This window comes from Cnephaeus nilssonii (genome assembly GCF_951640355.1).
Source record: "Cnephaeus nilssonii genome assembly, chromosome: 13".
Taxonomy (NCBI): domain Eukaryota; kingdom Metazoa; phylum Chordata; class Mammalia; order Chiroptera; family Vespertilionidae; genus Cnephaeus; species Cnephaeus nilssonii.
This window is the reverse complement of record NC_137084.1, coordinates 45959449-45978608: the sequence shown is the minus strand read 5'-3', so window position 1 is coordinate 45978608 and position 19160 is coordinate 45959449. Positions and strand designations below refer to the sequence as shown.

Sequence of the window (19160 nt, the reverse complement as noted above, 5' to 3'; positions counted from 1 at the left end):
CAGACTGTGAACAAGCTGCGGGCTGAGTGTGCTGACCTTCATGGATGAATTGGGAATTTTATTCCAACTTCAGTTCAAAAGCATCAACCAAGGCAAGAAGACCAGCGTTGCCGAGTCTATGCTGCGGAGGTTGGAGAAGTATTCCCAGAACCTGGAGGACCTGGTCCAGGCGCGGACTGAGGAGCTGGAGCTGGAGAGGCAGAAGACGGAACGGCTGCTCTCTCAGATGCTCCCTCCGTGAGTGGCCCCTTAGGACCTGGTTGTGCTCGTAGCCTCGGTGGCTCTGAGCATGGGACTGGAACATAGGAGGTGCTCAGTAAATCTGGGTCCCATGAATTCATTCAATTCATGTTTACCAGGTATTTATCCAACACATGTTCTTAGAGCCCTTACATGAGCTAGGCACTGTGCTGGGCACCCGGGTTTGGAATTTCTGCTACCTCACTCTCTTGGGAGCTAAGGGGAGGGTATAATGTCCCCTGACTCACTTTAGAGAAAGTCGTGTCCAGAGAGGGACAGGCATTTGCTGGAGGGCAGCCAGAACATCAGCAGACCTGTCCCAGATCTCCTAACATTCAACCCAGGATTTCCTCCAAAATATCCCCCCCGCCCGCCGCCCTTACCTCCAAACTGTGGGAAGGGGATCCTTCTACCTTGTGATCCATCCCATCCCTCCAGGTCTGTGGCCAAAGCTCTGAAAACTGGCGCGACCGTGGAGCCGGAGTACTTTGACCATGTCACCATATACTTCAGTGACATTGTGGGTTTCACCACCATCTCGGCCCTGAGTGAGCCCATGGAGGTGGTGGGCCTGCTCAATGACCTCTACACGCTGTTCGATGCCGTTCTGGGCAGCCATGATGTGTACAAGGTGAGAGTACCAGGAGGCTGGCGTTCCATCTCTCCTTCCTTTACCACTATGTTGATGTCACACATTTGCTTCCAGTCATTTCTTCATGTGTTTTTATCAGGTTGCTAATGCTGTGTCACAACCCCCAAACCTAGATGTGTGAAATGATAAGTATTGATTATTGCTCACAAGCCTATAGGTGAGCTGGAAAGTTCTCTGGACTCAGCTAGACTCAGTCATACATCTGTGGTCAGCTGTGGATGAGACAGGAAGCTCTGTTGATCTTGGTTGGACTCTCTTACATCTCTAGAGCCAACTTGATTCTGGTCCCCATGGCCTCTCAGCCTCCATCAGGCTAGCTGGGCAAGGGCAGACGAGGAGTGAGCTCCCATGCCTGCCTTCAGGGAGCACTTGGTGCTGTAGGTAAACGATGAAGGCAACCCAACCCACAGGGAAAGTGATGATCGGGGAGGCAGTGAAGGCCGGGAAGGTTTCCAGCCAGCCAGGGGTAGACATGCAGAATAAAGAGCAAGAAAGGCTTCCTGGAGGAAGTGCTGTCTTCCTACCTTTGCTCACTCTGGGTGTGGTGGCTCCCCGTCAGCAGTGGGGGAATGTGTACTGCAGCGTGAGGCTTGAGAGAGTGGGCCTGGTGAGCATGAAGGACGCTCACTGGGTTGTGATGGCTGGACATGAAGGGGGTCTGTGGTGGGAGTACGTGGATGGGTGGGGACCCTGGGGAGGGCAGCAGGGGCCTTAGCAGACCTGTCAAGACCCTTCATGATCTGTGCACCCCTTGATCCTGGCTTCATATCCCAGCCTGGCCCCCAGCTTCATGTGGCTTTGGGCAAATGGCTTCCCCTCTCTGGACCCTGCTCTTTATCTGTAAAACAGAAATAATGACTCCAGTCCCAGAAAGGGGGGCGGGGGCAGGGGTTCCCAGATAATGGTTGGATCCTACCGCCCTGTAGAAGGGCTCTGTAAGCTGGGGATAGCTTCCTGCCCCTCTGGGCCTGCTGGGGGGACTTTCCCACCCCAACCCTGCCCTTTGTTCTGATCCAGTTGCTGGGGGTCATGGATCAGCTTCAGACACAGTGGAGGAGGTGGGGAGGGAGGTTCCAGGAAAGGGCCATACTCAAGCTCCACGGGCCTTAGCCTTCGTTTGTGACTTCCCAGCCCCCTTCCAGCCGTAGCTCTCCCAGGACACAGGGCCGGGGCAGGCAGGCCTTGGGGCTGAAGCCAGAGTGGAAAGGCTGCTTGGACAGGAAGCTTCAGGGGAGAGAACTAAGTGCTTGGGGTGCCAGGCAGTCTGCTGACAGCATCATGTACAGTATCCCAGACAACAATGACCAGTAATTATTGAGTGCTCACTGTACACTGGACACTATTCTAAGTACTTTATATGTATTAATCCACTTAACCATCATAATAATCTGTGAGGTAGGTACTGGTACCCCTATTTTACAAATGAGGAAAATGAGATGATTGAATGGCTTGTCTAGTTACCTATTCCCAGTGGGATATGATGCTGAAATTTGAGCTTGGGTATTCTAGTCCCCAAACCCCCTTTTAGTGGGGCTCCCACCCCTGTGAAATGGATGTTCCTGGTGGCCCACAAGGTCCTCCGGGAGCCGATCCGCCTACCTCCCCGGCTGCATCTCTGGTCACTCCACCTCCACAGCCCTCTGTATTCCTCACACATGCTTTGCTGTCTCTAGCCACAAGGCCTTTGCACATGCTGTTCCCTCGCCCTGGAACGCTGCTCTCCCTCCTCTTTGCCTGGCTCCCTCTGGTCATCCTGGTCTCGGGTTAGCTTCCTTGTCATTCCAGACATGGTTAGGAGCTCCTGTGTGACGCTCTCGTAACTACCCTTGTACAACAGCCACACTTCATGGTTCCAACCTAAACCCCTCTGTCCCCAGTGCCTGGCAATGTCCAGCAGGTGCTAGGCCCTCAGGAAATAGGTGTTAGCTGGATGAGTTGCTCACTGAGGCCTGGAGTAGAAGTGACTTGCCCGAGGTCACGCAGCTGGTAGGTGGCAGAACCAGAACAGGAATCACCACCACCACCACCACCACCATCACCTGGCCCTGTCCACTGCGCCACACTGCCCAACCTGGATGCGGAGACCTGAGCCACGGACATTCCGAGGATGCAGCTTCCCTCCTGTTCCCTGTTCAGGACCTCACGCTCACGCTCCGGCCCCAGTTGTGATGCTGAGGTGTCATCTCCTGTGCTGGCTGAATTCCCCTCTTGCCTCCAGAGCTGCCCTGGCCCACGGCCCCAGGGAAAGATTCCTCATCTCATCTCGTCTGGCCTTGCTGAGCCCTGCAGCTTTGATCTGCCCTGAGTCACCCCGGCCTGTCTCTTCCTCCCCTGCTAATCTCATCTCACACATGTGTCCCTCCCAGCTCTGAATCATGCCTTCTGATCTACTCTGAACTGTGGCCAAGAGGTCTGCATCTTTCTGGCAGAGTGAAATGACATAAAACAAGGCCCGTACACCCCTCCAGATGTGGGGGAACAGGAGGCCCATTCCTCACGATGAACGAGCCCGTCTCTCATCACTCACGCCATCTGCCTTGGTTTCCCCTCGCCCCCCAGCAGGATCTGGTTACTGCTCTTTAATCCGGTCTGGGTTGGGAGGCAGCCAGGCAATCATTTCCTGGTTCCATGGGGGTCTGTGATTCCCGCCCCGCACGCGCTGAGTGAGCACTTTTATGGACAGAACTCCAGAGCAGAGCCCACGTGGGCTGCCCCAGGGGGTGAGTCTGGCCCCAGCCATACTGCCTGCCGAGTGACCCTGGACAAATCACTTCACCACTCTGAACCTCAAGCTCCCATTTATAAACAGACATGAAAGTATTTATGGTTTACAATTGTTCTGCGGACTAAGCTATGTCATTCATTCACCAACACATGTAGCCTGTAGCGCTGAAGGTGCAGCCACGAGGCCTCTCCCTGAAAGCATAGCCTGGGAGCAGGGGCACCGGCACTAGCTAAGCATCTACAGAGGGCTGGCCCTGCCTAGGGACTGTCACAGGGCCTCTCATTTAATCCTCGCAGTGCTCCTCGGAGGGACGGATCCTCCTCCCTACTGTACAGATGAGAACACAGGCTCAGAGAGGCAAGTGACTTGCCCAAGGTCCCTCAGCAAGCCAGGGGTGGAGTTAGCATTCACATCTGTTTGTCAGTATGGAAACCTTTGCTCTCATCTCTCCCCCGGCTGTGTTCCGCCATCTTTAAAAGGACCACAACTAGGTGCTCAGGGCCCTCCCTTGCAGCCATGACCTAAGATCTAACTAAGTCTTTGTGAGATCATCTTTATGAGGCCGAGTTCCTAGAGAGCGAGCCTGTGCCTGGTCATCGTTCTGTCGCTGGGGCTGTAGGGTGATTGCTGATTACACCACACTCTCCCTTCTGGTCAGCCACAGGCAGGTGGAGGGCAGGAGGTCAGCTTTAGCAGTTTGGAGAATGTGGTCTGGATGTGTGGCCAACATGGGGCTTTCTACTGCTCCTCCTCCCCTGTCAGGGCCTTGGGACACCCCTCTGAGGCCATGCTGGGTCCCCAGAGCAGGTGCACTGTCCCTGAATCGCAGCTGCATACCTGGAGGGCTGGTGGGGGGTGGGGGGCATCAAGCAGCAGGTCTCCCGGGCTGCCTATGGGAGACAGGACTCAGCCCAGACACATGAGCTAACCAGGTGCAGGGCAGGACCAGAGAGGGAAATGCCACACAGCAGGCAATGCCTCACTCCTCAAAAGAACAGGTAGACTTTAAAATCCCTCCCAATTCTGAGATTCTGTGATTCTATCTTCTCCAAACTCATTAGCCAAGGAGATGATGATGATGATGATGATGGAGACTGAAGTCTCCATTATTGGGCGTCCTTCATGAGCCTGATTCTTTGAATACTTTATCGTTAATATGCATTCCATACGAGAGGAAACAAGCTCACAGGTGAAGGGGTCTGCCCAAAGTAAATAGCAGGATCAGGGTTTGAACCCACATCTATCTGATTCCAAAATCAACATCCTTTTCAGTACATGTTGGAAGGCCGATGGGTTTGGAAAATAGGATAATATTCAATGTACACCTGCTCTTCTCCAGACCAAGCCCTGATCTGCCACTGTGGCACTGTGCAGAGGGGCACCCAGCTCTGCCACCGAGGGGCCCATGGCCTGGAGTCAGGGGAGATGGGACAGGCCTGGTGTCCTGCAATTCAGACAAAGGCGATCTGAAACATGCAGACCCAAGAGTGCTAGAGCGTCCGGAAGGAGAGGCAGGCAGAGATGGCCCCGAGGGCCACAGACCAGAGGGGTCGTCATGGGCTCCCAAGAGGCAGCGTGGTGTGGGATGTGGGCAGACCGGGGAGAGCGTGTTCTCAGGCTGGAGTGTGAAGGCTGTGATTTCTAGGTAGAGACCATCGGGGACGCCTACATGGTAGCATCGGGGCTACCCCGGCGCAACGGGAGCCGGCATGCGGCTGAGATTGCCAACATGGCCCTGGACATCCTCAGCTCTGTGGGCGGCTTCCGGATGAGGCATGCGCCCGACGTGCCCATTTGCATCAGGGCGGGCCTACACTCAGGTATGGGCTGGGGGCCGTGGGGGTGATGGGCCAGACCGTCTCCCAACCCTGCCTGGGGCACTGGCTGAGGCAACAACCCCAATGAGATGCTTCTGGAATTCAGAGATTCTAAAACTCTATAATCGAGAAATTTTACATTTCTTTTTTTCCCTTCTATTATTTTAAGGTTCTAGAATGTTATAAATCACAGAATCCATGTTTAGATTCACACTTTGTGTGTGTGTGTGTGTGTGTGTGTGTGTGTGTGTGTGTCTCAGCATCTGTCAAGAGCATCTAAGTCCATGCTGGGGAGCTGAGAGTCTGATGGGAGAGGCAGGACAGAGACCTTCTGTGGTCATGCAAACAACTAAACATTTGCTGGGATGGGTCTGGGAGAGACCTCAGCGTCTCTGACATCTCCTTCTCATGCCCCATTCCTTCCTCCTTGGCACCTGCTGCTCCCTGCTGACTCATTCTCTCATCCCTCAAGACAGCTCGTGCACCACCTCCTCTGGGAAGTCCTCCGGCCTGGCTCAGGGTTCCCGCTCTGGGTTGGCAGTCCTGGTGCTTCCTTTTCACAGCATCGATCCCCGTTCACACGTCTCCCCACACCGAGCTGGGAGCTCCCCGAGCGCAGAGTCTGGCTTCCACGTATCTGTGTCCCCCTGTCCCCACCCCAGAGCTTGACACAGATGTCATCTCCTCTCCGGAGAGCTTCATCCTCCCCCGCCCTCCCCCGGCTGGAGTCCAGAATGTGGGGTGGGGACGACAGCCGAGGAAGGGAAGGGCAAGACTGTCGTAGGGACTTCTCTGTGGTCCAGGACCTGCTGGAGCTCACTGCATGCATTTGGGTTTCAGGGCCCTGCGTAGCGGGGGTCGTGGGTCTCACCATGCCGCGGTACTGCCTCTTTGGGGACACTGTTAACACTGCATCTCGGATGGAGTCCACGGGGCTACGTGAGTGTCCCCTATTTCTATCCTGCCAAGCAAGGACTCTGTCTCAGTGACCACTGCAGCCGGGCTGTTGGGAACAGTGCTTAGTAACCAGATCACCACCTGGTGGCAGCGTACCCTCGTTGTTTGTAAAGCCACCGTAAGGGGATGAGGCAGGTCACTGGTTCTTTTAATTTTCCACGAGGTTTTTGTGATGACCTCATGAGAAAATTAGCAGATAAAACAACGACTGAAGAGGCAGGAAACCTAGGCCCTAGCCATGACTGCAACGGGTTTGCTTCGGGCCCTTGAGCAAAAGGCTCTTCCTCTGGGTCTTGGTTTCCCCATTTTTACCACGAGGAGACCCCTTCTCGTTGTTAAAATGCCATTTCAGGTTCTTGCTGGCAGCAGGAGGCACCCTGCGGTTTGGTCAGAGCAGCCCTGGCCTCTGCTTTGGGCCATGCACCTGTGTGCTCCGTAGGACCGCTCAGTGCCCATCCTGCATAGCCAGCCGTGGCGGCCCCACTGCGGAGTCCTGATTTTGAAAGAAAAAAACAAAAAACAACTGCTTATATGCTCTGCCTCCGCTTCCCTACCTGTGGAAATGATGTTCTTAGAGGTTCTGACTGCATCTTGGGTTCCTCTTAACACTCAATCTATGTAATGTGCTTTGCTTCGAGGCCTCTATTTTAGGGACCAATTACCCAGTAAAGGGACAGAAGAGCCAGGCGAGGGGTATCGCAGGAGTCAGAATTGTGGGTGTTACTGGCTAGAACAGGCACGCAATGATTTCACCGGACACTAGGTGTGCTGCCATCAGGTGGTGACATGGATTCCTACCTTTCTTCTCAGCTTACAGAATTCATGTCAGCGGAAGCACTGTCCAGACACTGCTCAGCCTGGACGAAGGCTACAAAATTGACATCAGAGGCCAGACCGAGCTGAAGGTAAGAAACTATTTCCACGTATTGGTGAGAATCGTTCCCACCGGCCCCGTTTCTGTGGGCAGCAGCGAGGTGGGGGGTGGGGGGGTGTCTCGTCTGACTGATGTGGCTGAAGGAAATGCCTGCCTGGTGCTGGGACGGGGCTGATCACCTTCACATGTTCTCTCCACTCCCCAAATTCTAAGGAAACATTTCTTCCTTGAGCCACTCATTTGTCTCCTCATGAGAAGGACTAGAGCAAAGACGTTACTTCTATAGATGATCTACCTGAAAGCATGCTGGTGCACAACATACATTTACGTATTATTGCTCACAGCAATGATGAAAGGGGGATCAATGTCCCCATTTGGTAGTTGAGGAAATTAAATTAGAGAGCCAAAGTGACTTGTCCAAAGTCTCATAGCTTGGATCCCAGGTCTGGTGGCTCAAAGCCAGTGCTTTCTCCATAGCACTGTTGGGCTCCTACTCATCCCTCAGAACCCTAACATAGACATCACCTGTCACTGAAGCCCAGCCTGAGCCAGGAACGCTCTTCTTCCTTTCCCCCAGCAGGAACTATCAGGCCTTGCCTGTGCACCCACCAGTCTAAAGACCAGGCCTCTGCTGTTGTAGGTGTAATATTGAGTTGACCTTGCCCATGAGCACCTCAAAGGCAGAGACAACTCTGTAACCTCTGCATTCTTTTTTAATGTTAATGTTCATGAAATGGTACAGCATTCCTATGGATGATTTTTCTTCCTACCCCACCTCCTCTCTTTCCCCCAATTCCTTGGCTACAGTCAGGCCTGGTGGGGAGACTAGAGCAGCCTCGGCATTTAAACCCCCGGGGCTGCAGCTAGGCCTCAGAAATGGGGTGCTCCGGGGGAGTCACTGCATTATGCTGTGGAATGTTAGAGTAGGAGGGTGCAGCTCAGAGAGGCGCAGTGACTTGTCCATGGTCACACAGCCTGGGAGGGCTGACAATGTGGAACCCTTTGCCCTGGAGGCTGAGGTGATGGGAGAGTGAGCTGGAGTAAGTCGGGGCAGGTGTGTCTTGTTTGGTGGAATGGACACTGCGTGTCCCGAGGAATAGAGGCGCTGGTGATAGAAGGGGACGCTGAGAGGGAATATGGAGGGCAGCAAGCCACCCTCAGGTTCTTCAGGCTGGCCTGGGGGCTCCAAGGGGCAATATCCTTCTCTGTGCCAGGGTGGGGTATGGAACCTCTAGACCAGCTAGCCCTGACCCAAGTGCCCCTCATGCCCCCCTCCTAACCTCTGGGCAGCGGCATCCCCATCCCAGGGGAGGCCACCTGGTCCTTCAGTAGTTGGGGGAGAATCCCAGGTCATAGAAGCCTGGTATCTTAGCATTCCAGATCTGCTGGGTCATCGAATTCACGACTTACCATTTACTTTTCTGACAGATAAATATTAACTCACTTCATCCACACAGCAACTTTATGAGGTGTTAGGGCAACCGAGGCACAGAGAGGTGAAGTAAGTCGGCCAAAGTCACACAGCTAGCAAGTGAAAGAGCCAGGATTTGGACCCAGACAGTCTGCCTCCAGGCTCCAGGCTGCCCTCCACCGAGCGGCTGGGAGTGGGAGCCTCTCTCCGCCTGGCTCTCCGCTGGGGGAGGTGGCTCAGCCCTCTTTCCTGTCTCCTCCAGGGCAAGGGCGTGGAGGAGACCTATTGGCTGGCGGGGAAGGCAGGCTTCCCCAGACCCCTCCCCACACCTCTGGACATCAAACCTGAGTGAGTAAGGGGAATTTCCCCAGAAGTTTGTGTGCGAGATTTGGTATTTCTTACTTTTCTGATTACCAAGGTCTTACCTGCGTAGTGTGTGAAACTTGGAAAATACAGAATTCTTTAACGATTACATAGTCGCCATCTTCCACTCCTGCGAGACAGCGCTGCTAGCCCGTTGGCACAGTCCTGCGGCCTGTACCTGAGGCGCTTGTGGCCGACGAGCTGAGCAGGTAGAACCTTCCCGTTCTGAGCTGGGCACGGGCAATGCGTCGGGCACTCATCGCCATTCACATGATTTCTGCGGAGACTGGAGGGCAAGCATCACAGGGGTTGCCAATTACTGAGAATTACAGTTTCCTGTAAATAAGAAGGTCCCCCGTGGGCCCACAGGTCATCCCGCCAGTGGGGCGGCTGAGCCTGGGGACGGGCAGGGCCTGCCAGGGTCCCCAGCATGACCACATCACAGCTCCCCGACCAGAGTTTTTCCGTTGTCAGCACTTCCCGCTGGCGCCTCAGCTCTTCCAGGCTGCCCCCTTCCATCTCTGAGGTGAGAAATGTGTGGGACACACCTGGGCTTCCCGGGAAAGGGCCAGCACTCCAGCAGCCCAGGCTGGGTGTCCTGCAAGCGGGCGGATGGATGTGGACGGGGTGACCGGCAGGGAGCCGGTTGCAGCGGCCATTTCCTTTCCACCCTGCCGTCAGGGCGCCCCCCACCCCCCGGCCTCAGGACCCCTAGGAACCAGAGGATGGGAACTGACCCCATCCAACCCCGAGCACCCTCCCCAGTGGGGTCCAGCGAGGCAGGGCGGGGGCAGCGCGTGGATGGGCACACACTGACCTACGCAGAAGCGGGCAGGTGTACAGAGCATAGATGTGCCCACTTTACAAGGGCACGCCAGCCTCCTGCGAGCAGAGCCAGCTGACGTTCACAGAAAGGCCTCCTGCCGGGCCGTCAGGTCTGCAGGCGGTCTCTGCTGGGACGGCTGGCTGGGGCGGCAGCGTGGTGTGAGGATGGGTCCGGGGCTGGCCTGTTGGTGTGGCCTTCGGCGGGTCCCTGTCCTCGCTGTGCCTTTCCATGTGCCGCAGCAGCCGTGGCTCGCCCGCCCCCAGGAGCGCGGCGTGGCCCTGTGCGCCCTTTGCCCACCATCTAGGTCCTCTGTTCCCACTCACCTCCCTGCCCCTCGAAGGGCAAGCCGTCCTCTGACCTCACAGGCCTCCGTTCTCCCCCACTTCTCGTCTCCACTCGGAGCTGCACTTCTCAGAAGGCCTGTCTGCTGATGCCGACCTCACTTCCTCACCTCCCACTCCCCGCCCGGCCCCCGCAGTCTGACTTCCACCCCCGCCGCCAGGAGCTCTGTGAAGGTCACCTCCACGGATGTCACTAGATCTGTGGGCAGTTTTAGTTCTCACTGACATTTCCCCTTTGCCCTCCCGCTTCCTAGAAACGGCTCCCGCCTCCTCCGCACTCCGCTGTGCTCCGTCCTCTGCACCTCATCCTCCCGGGCCACACCTCTCCCCAACCCTTCAATGCCGGGTGCACAGGCGCTTCCCTGGGCCTGTCTGTCCCGTCCAAATGACGAGTCCTGGTGGCCTCGGGCCCCAGCGCCCCTCTGAGCTCCAGGACCAGGCAGCTCACTGCCCCTCGTTGATTCCTTCCAGAGCCCTCATGGCCTCTCAGACCTCGGGGTCCACCTGGCAGCTGGGCCCTCCTCCAGAATTCTCTTCTCCTAGACGGCCCTGCCATCCTCCCTCAGCAAGCCGGGCGAGGTCCCGCTGTCCGGAGTCCTCAGCAATCCACAGCTCTGCCTCCATCACACCCCCAACTGCCAGCTCCCCACTCCACACCTCTCTTCTGGCCACTGCAGGGCTCCTCGCCATTTCCCCTCATCCACCGGGCCTCTCCATCCGTCTCCCCCAGAGTGATCTTTTAAAGAGAAAGCAAATACGATGGATATGAGAGTTCCCTGCTTAACCCTCTGGGGCCTCCTGCGCCTCTGAGGCTCCAACCCAGGAAGCTCCACTCCCTGCGGCCTGTGTCTCCCTCCCCTTGGCCTCATCTCACCGGCCACCTGCTGCTGCCAAGCCACCTGCTCGGGGCCTTCTCCCTGTTCCTTAAGCAACCCTGAGCTCTTCCCGCCCCAGGACAGCTCTCACTGTCCCCTGTCCCCGAACGCCCTGGCCTGGTCCCTTCCCCTCCCGCAGGTCTCAGCTCTGATGCTGCCTCCTGCCTGAGCCAGCTCTCGTCACACACGGCACACAGAGCCCTGCTGTCACCCTCTCCCCCATCTCCCAGCATTGCGACCCGTAGCACTCGGTACTCCCTGGTATTTCCTGTTGACACGTTTATGGAACTTTCCCCTGCATGGACCAGCCCGGATAGCCTGCCCCCATGTGCCGACACAGCCCCCAGTGCCCGGCGCCCAGCTCTTCAGCTCCGGCCTTTCCCCTGGTCCTGCAGGCTGAGCAGCCTGCTCCCAGCCCTCCCCGGCCCACCCTGACCAGGAGTGGGAACCGGCAGGTCTGGCAGCCACTTGTCATTCCGAGCTCCCTCAGCTGATGGCTTTTCCATTCCCGGACAGAAACTTTAGAAAGTGCCAGAAACGTTTCCATCTCCTTGGCTCAGGGAGGGAGGAGAGTAGAGATTCTCCCAGGCCTCCCGGCAGGCAGGGCAGAATGCCACACCAACCTGGGCCCACGGGCTCACACCCAGCACGTGGGCACACAGGAGACTGGGCACGCATGCACACACACAAGTGCACACACATGTGTGTACACAGGACACTCATCGTGGGCATCAGGCACATACACACATAGAAACACCACCGCATGCCCATCGGCCTGCTTGGAGATGAGATTGCAGACAGACGCACAGACACGGAATCTCTACAGGAAGGGCTAGGATGCCAGTTGGATGGGAACTTGTCTTAAGAGTTGCATTTAGAAGGCAGTTACCAAATTGTACTTGAACTGCGTGCTATAGCTTGATTTTTTTAAAGTCAAATTTTCTAAAGGTGCTTTTATCTTCACTTTCTGTATTTGTCATATCTGCATACGTCATTCATCCTTCTATTTGGGGGTGTTTGGGAGACTGGTGGGGATTAGCGGAAGGGGGTGAAATGCCCCTCCACGTCTTGGTGTAGCCACGCCCCAGGCAGCAGGGCCCGCAAACGTGCCTGACGTCACGTGTCACAGAAACCGTCCGTACAGTGGCCCCTTCGCCCCCCTCCGCTCCTGCTAACCAGGCTCAAAAGCGTCCCCTGCCAGGTTGCTGCGAGTCACTCAGAGCCTTGCTCGCTTCTCTGCAAAGGCAATAACCCCGCTCTACCCTCCTGTAGGCACCTGCGGGAAGTGAACGAGAGAATGAGTGTGTGGGGGGTGGGGGTCTTGTGTCCCTATCTAGATTTGCATAATACCCAGCAAGTCACAGAGCCCCTCACCCTCTGGCCTCCCAAGGTCATGTCCCTAAGTAAGGGACAGAGCTGGGCTGGCTCCCCGTCTCCTGGGAGACCTCTGGACTGAAGCCACACGTGCAGATGAGCCAGCAGCCCTGCCCCTCGCTGAGCCTCGGTCCCCTAAAGGTCCAATGGGGCGGGCACTGGTAAGCCACGGCCGGGCCAGTGCAGGGCCCAGGCGACCCCAAGGAAGGGAAAGGGGCTCCTTGGACGCAATGTGGGCGCTTACTCCCTCACTGTTGTTCTGGGCTTTTCTTATTCGTGTTTCTCCTCTTTCCCCAGGGATCCCTGGAAGGACCTCATAAACCAAGAAATCAGGGCGGCTTTTGCCAAAGTTCGCCAGTGCTCAGCTGGACCTTCGAGCTCAGGGAAGGCCTAGGCCGGGCCCCGAGGAGAGGGACAGCGTGGGACAGGGGCCTGCACCAGCCTAGACACCCCCAACCCCTCTCTCCGCTTCACTCCCCTCAGAGAATTCCCTTGCTGAGCCCCCTAGCAGCCAACTGAGTGCTCATTAGTAAGTGCCCTAGAGCGATATTAATTGATGTGTTCCAGTGTGAATCCTACGGGTAAACTTGCCTCTTGACACAAAAGCAATAAAAATAGACATATTCCCTTCCTTTCAGGCAGGGCTTTGTTCTCGACCAATGGTTTTGAGTCTGAGAGCTCGTTATTACAGAGCTCATTATCCCTCACACCAGGAACGCTGCCCCACGGGGCAGCCACGGGGCCCAGGCGCACAGGGAGGCGGTCGTTTCCCCGGTGGCATGGGCGGAAGCAAGACAGATGCCAGGGACTGGCGCCAGGCAGATGAGGCTCCAGGTTCAGCAGGGCCACCTACTCACATTGCATCTCTTCTCGGAGCCTCTGTTTTGTCATCTCTCAAACGGGAGTTGACAGGGCCCACACGAGCCTTGTTCCTAATGCAGGTCTCGGCCCATAGCAAATGCTCAACAAATGTTGCCTCCTTCCCGGCCTGTCTTCCCCAAGCCGGTCTAATCCTTAGGTCATCTGTGAGCACTGTGCTGGGGAGGAATGGGGGGTGATAATGCCTTGATTCTTAGGAAAATGAGATTTCTGTCTTACAGAAAAAAACAAACACACCCACAGCCAACTCATTAAACTGGCTTCCGACATCAAAGAGTGTTCACCAAAACCCTCAGGCAGACCAGGCACATGTGGAATTCATTTCCCCGGGCGGGGGGAGAGGGCAGGGGGCCAGGGGACAGGTTCAGCCCTAAACAAACTGGTCCTTCTTCAAAAGACCCCTTGGGAGTTGTTGGGAAAATGTTCTGCCCACAGGCTGGGCTCACAGAGACCAGGCTGTGTGTGTGTGTGTGTGTGTGTGTGTGTGTGTGTGTGTAAGAGAACGGCAATGGGAAAGGGATGGGGATGATGTGTTTGGAGCCATGCGTGTGAAAGTGCTGGGCTTGGTTATGGGAGATGCCACTGCCCGTCCCTACCTGCAAAACTTTGCTGTTGTTAATCTTCAGGAGAGAGACACATTGACCGGTTGTCTCCTGCATGCACCTCTACCTGCGTGAAGGGGTCGGGGACGGAGCCTGCAACCCAGGCACATGCCCTTGACAGGAATCGAACCCGTGACCCTACAGTCCATGGGCCAATGCCCTAACCACTGAGCAAATTGGCTAGGGCTGGACCTAACCTTTTCTTTTTTCTTTTTTTTTTAAATATATTTTATTGATTTTTTACAGAGAGGAAGAGAGAGGGATAGAGAGTTAGAAACATCGATGAGAGAGAAACATCGATCAGCTGCCTCTTGCACACCCCCTACCGGGGATGTGCCCACAACCAAGGTACATGCCCTTGACCGGAATCGAACCTGGGACCCTTGAGTCCACAGGCCGACGCTCTATCCACTGAGCCAAACCGGTTTCGGCTGGACCTAACCTTTTCATGCCTCAGTTTTCTCAAGCGCCAAACGAGGCCCGTCACCCTTAGCTTCCATGCCACCGTGAGAATTAATGCAGAGGACCGCGGGAACACCCGGGGGTCTGGTCCCGAGCGAGCCTGCGGGAGCGCTGAGAAGGGAGGGTCTGCACCTGCGGGCTGCGGGACACGCACACAGCCGTGTCTGTGCGTGGGCTGCGGCCATGGGGTGGGGAACAGAAGCATGACCCCGGTTCCTCCACTGACCTCCGTGTGTCGCGCTTCAGGCTTGTCGATTTTCTCTTGGGCCTCGGTCTCTCCATCAGTAAAAGGAGCGGCTGCTCTGGGTGACTGTGAGGGTCCTCTGGGTGTGCAGGTCCACAGCACACTTTGGGTAGTGGAGGCCCAGCCTGGTGGGCAGACACAGGAGGCCAGAATGCAAACCAGGACCCAGCTGTCCTACCATGAGCGGGCCAGTGGGCCTCTCTAAGACCTCAGCTCCTCACTGCACAAGGACCAGACCTTGCTCTGCCTGCCTCCCGTACTGGGTTATGTTGAAGGCAGCAACAGCTGTGCATGCGTGCTTCCAACTGGAGTGTGCTGCAGCCGCGACTTACAGTGCATATATACTGAGTGGCCAGATTATTATGATCTCTGAACACATAATAATCTGGCCACTCAGTGTATATCCTATATAATAAAAGGCTAATATGCAAATTGTCCCCTCGACCAGGAGTTTGACCAGTAGGCAGGCAGGCCAACCGCCCATGTCCCCTCCCCCTGGCCAGGCTGGCCGGACCCCATTCATGCACGAATTCATACACCAGGCCTCTAATATATATATATATATATATATACACACACACACACACACACACACACATATACATACACACACTGAGTGGCCAGATTATTATGTGTTCAGAGATCATAATAATCCGACCACTCAGTGTATATGTGACGACGTGTGTGAAGGCCATGTGGATGTCAGAGCTCAAAGTGCCCTGAGCGACATGTGACAGTGTACCTGTGCATAGCTGTGAATGTCTGTGTGCATGCTGTCCTCTGGGTATATGTGCATTTACGTGTCTGTGTGAGTCGTGTATATGCACTTGTGCATCTATGGGCTTTGGTGTGTCTGCACGTGTGCTGCTCTAGCTGTGTGTGTGTCAGTTATGTCTGGGCACCATTCCGGGAGCAGTGGTGGGTCTCCTTATCTTGGTGTCTGTGCACACCGTGTGTGTCTGCGTGTGTGGTGTGTATCCAAGTGCATGCTTTGTCCGTGTGTGGGTTGTATGTCGTGTGTCTGCATCCAGCCAAGGGTCTCCTGACCTTTGTGCCCTCTGAGAAGGACAGAGGCAGCTCTGTTCTCAGATGCCCCTGCTCAGACCCCCAGGGCAGAACTTGGGCTCCGGGAGGGAGCTCTGGCTCCAAAGCTGACACGCTGGATGTGAATAGACGACCACACACCAGGGCCCCCACCTCTCCCCAACCTTCTGTCAGCTGCGAACAAGTTCTCCGGAGAGCAAGGCCCGCCTGGCTCCTGTGTTGTACCCTTGCCAGGGGCGGGGCTGGATTCCTCTGTCCTGGGAGGCTTTCGGCTCATTGACTGGTATTCCACATTACCCCCCTGCCTGCTGTGGGACAGGCCCCTGCCTGGAGCTTCCACTCATATTACTTCAGCCACAGCACCCTCTGAGACAGGAGTTATTTGCCCACTTTCTAGACGAGGAAATGGAGGCTCAGAGAGGGAAGGGACTGGTCCATGCCGGCCTCTCTCTGCCTCCTGCCCTGAGGGGGCTGCCCAGTGCTACACAGCCCAGAGAGATGGCAGCGGTCTCTGGAGGCTCCCAGAGGGTATGGCCTCAGGGGCACACAGCTTTCTCTTCTGCAAACCGGGTGAGGACAGGTGAGGCTGAGGGGCTCTCAGAGCTGGTTCCTCTCATGAGGAGCCAGCCCAGCATTTGCATGGGGCTTCCGGGCACATGCCCAGGTGGAACCCCAGAGATGGGGCCCTCATGTCATGACTTTCATGATGAGTCAGTGCCAGCTGGTCCCTATGAAGTCCCCCTGTCTTCCCCTGCCAGCCTGAGATCACTCTCCTGTCCCTTTGGGATGGTTCCCAGCAACGGAACACTCCTGGCATCTCGAGGGGACGGGGTTCTTGTAATGACAGAGCGGGCCACGGGGCTCCTGAAGGTCCTCCCCGAGCCAGGTGATCGGGACTTGCTTGATCCGTGGTTCTTCAGGCAGGCACCATTGGGGATGGACTCCTTAGGAAAGTCCAAATACTTGAACTTGGCCTTCCAAGCCCTACACACGCTGCCCTCACCTCACCTGCCCCCTGCACAGCCAGCTCTCTGGCCAGGACAGACTGCACACTCTTCCCCAGGCCCCTCGTGGTGCCACACCTGGCTCTTGCTGTTTTCCCTACCTAGATGACCGTTTCCCTTTTTCAACATTTGGTGAACTCCTACACATCCTTCAAAGTCCACCCAAAAAGGCACCTCCTTCCAAAACCCCTTTCCAACGGCCCCTTGCATGTACTTGTTGCCACACTTGGCTCTCCCTTGATGGCAGCGGCCTTATCTAGTTCATTGCTTCATTCCCATGCCCGTGAAGAAGTGAGCAAGCTAATGAGCTAGTTAGCCCAAAGGCTTTTAACGAGCCATCTCTGCCCCTGAGGTCTCCCGCCTAGTTTCTCCTCTGCTGTTCTCTGCATCTGGGCTTGCTTAATCTAATGCTTAGTTGGGATCCTGTCAGCTTGTGGCTTTCCCGGCTGCTCTTTCTCTCCCTGCTGGCACCCTCCGGTGCTATGGACACTCTACCGCCAAACCCCCAACCCCTAAACCAGCCTGGGCGCTCTTCTCCACCCCCTGTGCTTCCCACCCCTTCTGGCTAGCTTCTCCTCACCCTACAGACCTCTGCTCCTTTGCTGCCTCCTCCAGGAAGCCTTCCCGGAAACCCTCCCTTCCTCTCCCAAGTGCTGTGGGAGGGGCACCTCCTTGTCTGGCTCCTCAGCCTCCTGGCCACCCTGTGTAGCAGACTTGGGCTTACCTGAGGGCCGGGCTGGGTGATCCTGGTAGGAGAAGAAATAAAACCGGGCAGGGGAGGTGAGGAGGCCACTGTGGTGGCAGGTGAACCTCACTTTAAGGAAATTCACCGACACGAATGCATGAAAACTCAGTTTTGCTCGCAGACCGTCAGAGCTACATCTTCACTCTCACGGGGAAGGGGAAGTGACACAGAGCAGGAGGAAAGGCCACGCATGTACTGAGCACGCTGCCTGTCCGTTGTCTCAGGAAGCCGTCCGCACAGCCCTAGGAAGGGGTGTCTCATCCCATTGCTACTGAGTTTCTGGGGCACATGCCCAGGTAGAACCCCAGAGATGGGGCCCTCATGTCATGACTTTCATGATGAGTCAGTGCCAGCTGGTCCCTATGAAGTCCCCTGTCTTAGGACACCAAAGCCCCAGGTCTTTCCCAAGGGCTGGCCAAGCTGCCTCTTGTCGCTGCTCTTCCCCTGGATTTGCCTGCGCAACACTCCTGCTCTGGGTTCCCATGAGTCTTCGAGACTCTTCAGAAGTCCACTAGGGGGCAGACAAGCTGTTCCAGAGAGAACCGAAGCCCTTAGCAACCTTGAGATTCCTGGTCTCCCCCTGACCTGGGGCTCCCCGGGTCCCACTAGAGGGAGGATGGTTCCGCAGCCCACAGAGCAGTCTTGCTTGGGAATACCCCCAATGACTGACGGACTAAGGACAGCAGGTCTCAGTGCCCTGTCCCCATCCGCAAGGCCTGGCCCAGGTCGGATGTGTCCGAGGTTTGTGCAGTCTCCAGCAATTTGCATTTCTGATTAAACAGCACCGAGGTGACACTCTGTCTTATTCAGCGCTCTCCTGGACCTTAGCGCCCATGGCCTACCACACCGCCTCCTAGGAGGCAGGTATAACGGTCCCCGGGCACAGCCAGGAAAATGAGGCTCTTGCTGGCAGTTCTCCTCCATTGCTCCCTTAGACCTTCCTTCTGGGCTCCAGGCTCAGCGTCTGGCTGCCTGCCAAGCACCTCCCCAGTGAGCCACTGCTTACCTGACTGAACTCTGGCCTGTCCTGGCCAGAACCAGGAGTGATCACCCTCACTTCCCTGTCCTTCCCACGACCCTCTCCCCCACCCCAATCAACCCCCATGTCCATCCCACCCACCACCACAGTCTCTGCCTTTGTCCAGGCCCCCCCGCCGGGTGCTCAGTGACAGTGCGGGCCTGGCCTCCGTGCTGCTCTCCTGCCTCCATTCCCCAACTGGCTCATGCCATCCTGCCTACCTGCGGCGCAGACCTCACCACGTCACTTTTCTACCTAGCACGCTTTCCAGTGCTGGTGGCCAGGGCCCTTCGTCATGATGCTCCTGCCAACAGACCTTCCATCCCCCATATCCCTGACATCCAGCCCTTTCCCACCCCCAGGTCTAGCCCCATTTTGTCCTCTCAAATTGCTCAGACCCCCGGTATGAAAATATACCTATTAGCAGTTATAATAACCCCCTCCCGCCCCCACCCCCACCCCAAGACCTGGAACCAGTGACCTGGAGACTGTATAACCTTCCCCTGTCACCATGGGGAGCAGGTGCAGAATCTTTTCAGCTGGAGGAAAATTGTAATATCCACTTGGCTCATTTCAGGAATTGTCGTTATGTTCATGGCCTGGAGGAAGCTAAGCAGTGGGGCCAGTCTTTGTTCCCCGTGTGTCCACGTTGAGCCCACAAACCAGACCCAACTTCCCGGTGGATCTATGAGAAATGGAGAGTTTGC

General features: G+C 56.2%; 1 protein-coding gene across 1 annotated transcript in view; it reads left to right on the top strand.

Moving 5' to 3' along the window:
- LOC307110144 (guanylate cyclase D-like) overlaps window positions 1–12849 on the top strand; it is a gene marked incomplete at both ends in the record, with an annotated part of 32129 nt that extends 19280 nt beyond the window's left edge. The window contains 7 exons of the mRNA XM_079789175.1: window positions 74–237; window positions 679–871; window positions 5263–5437; window positions 6275–6373; window positions 7202–7296; window positions 8939–9024; window positions 12753–12849. Coding sequence (XP_079645301.1) covers window positions 74–237; window positions 679–871; window positions 5263–5437; window positions 6275–6373; window positions 7202–7296; window positions 8939–9024; window positions 12753–12849 — 909 coding nt within the window. The remainder of the gene's footprint in view (window positions 1–73; window positions 238–678; window positions 872–5262; window positions 5438–6274; window positions 6374–7201; window positions 7297–8938; window positions 9025–12752) is intronic.
- Window positions 12850–19160: the final 6311 nt, after the last annotated feature.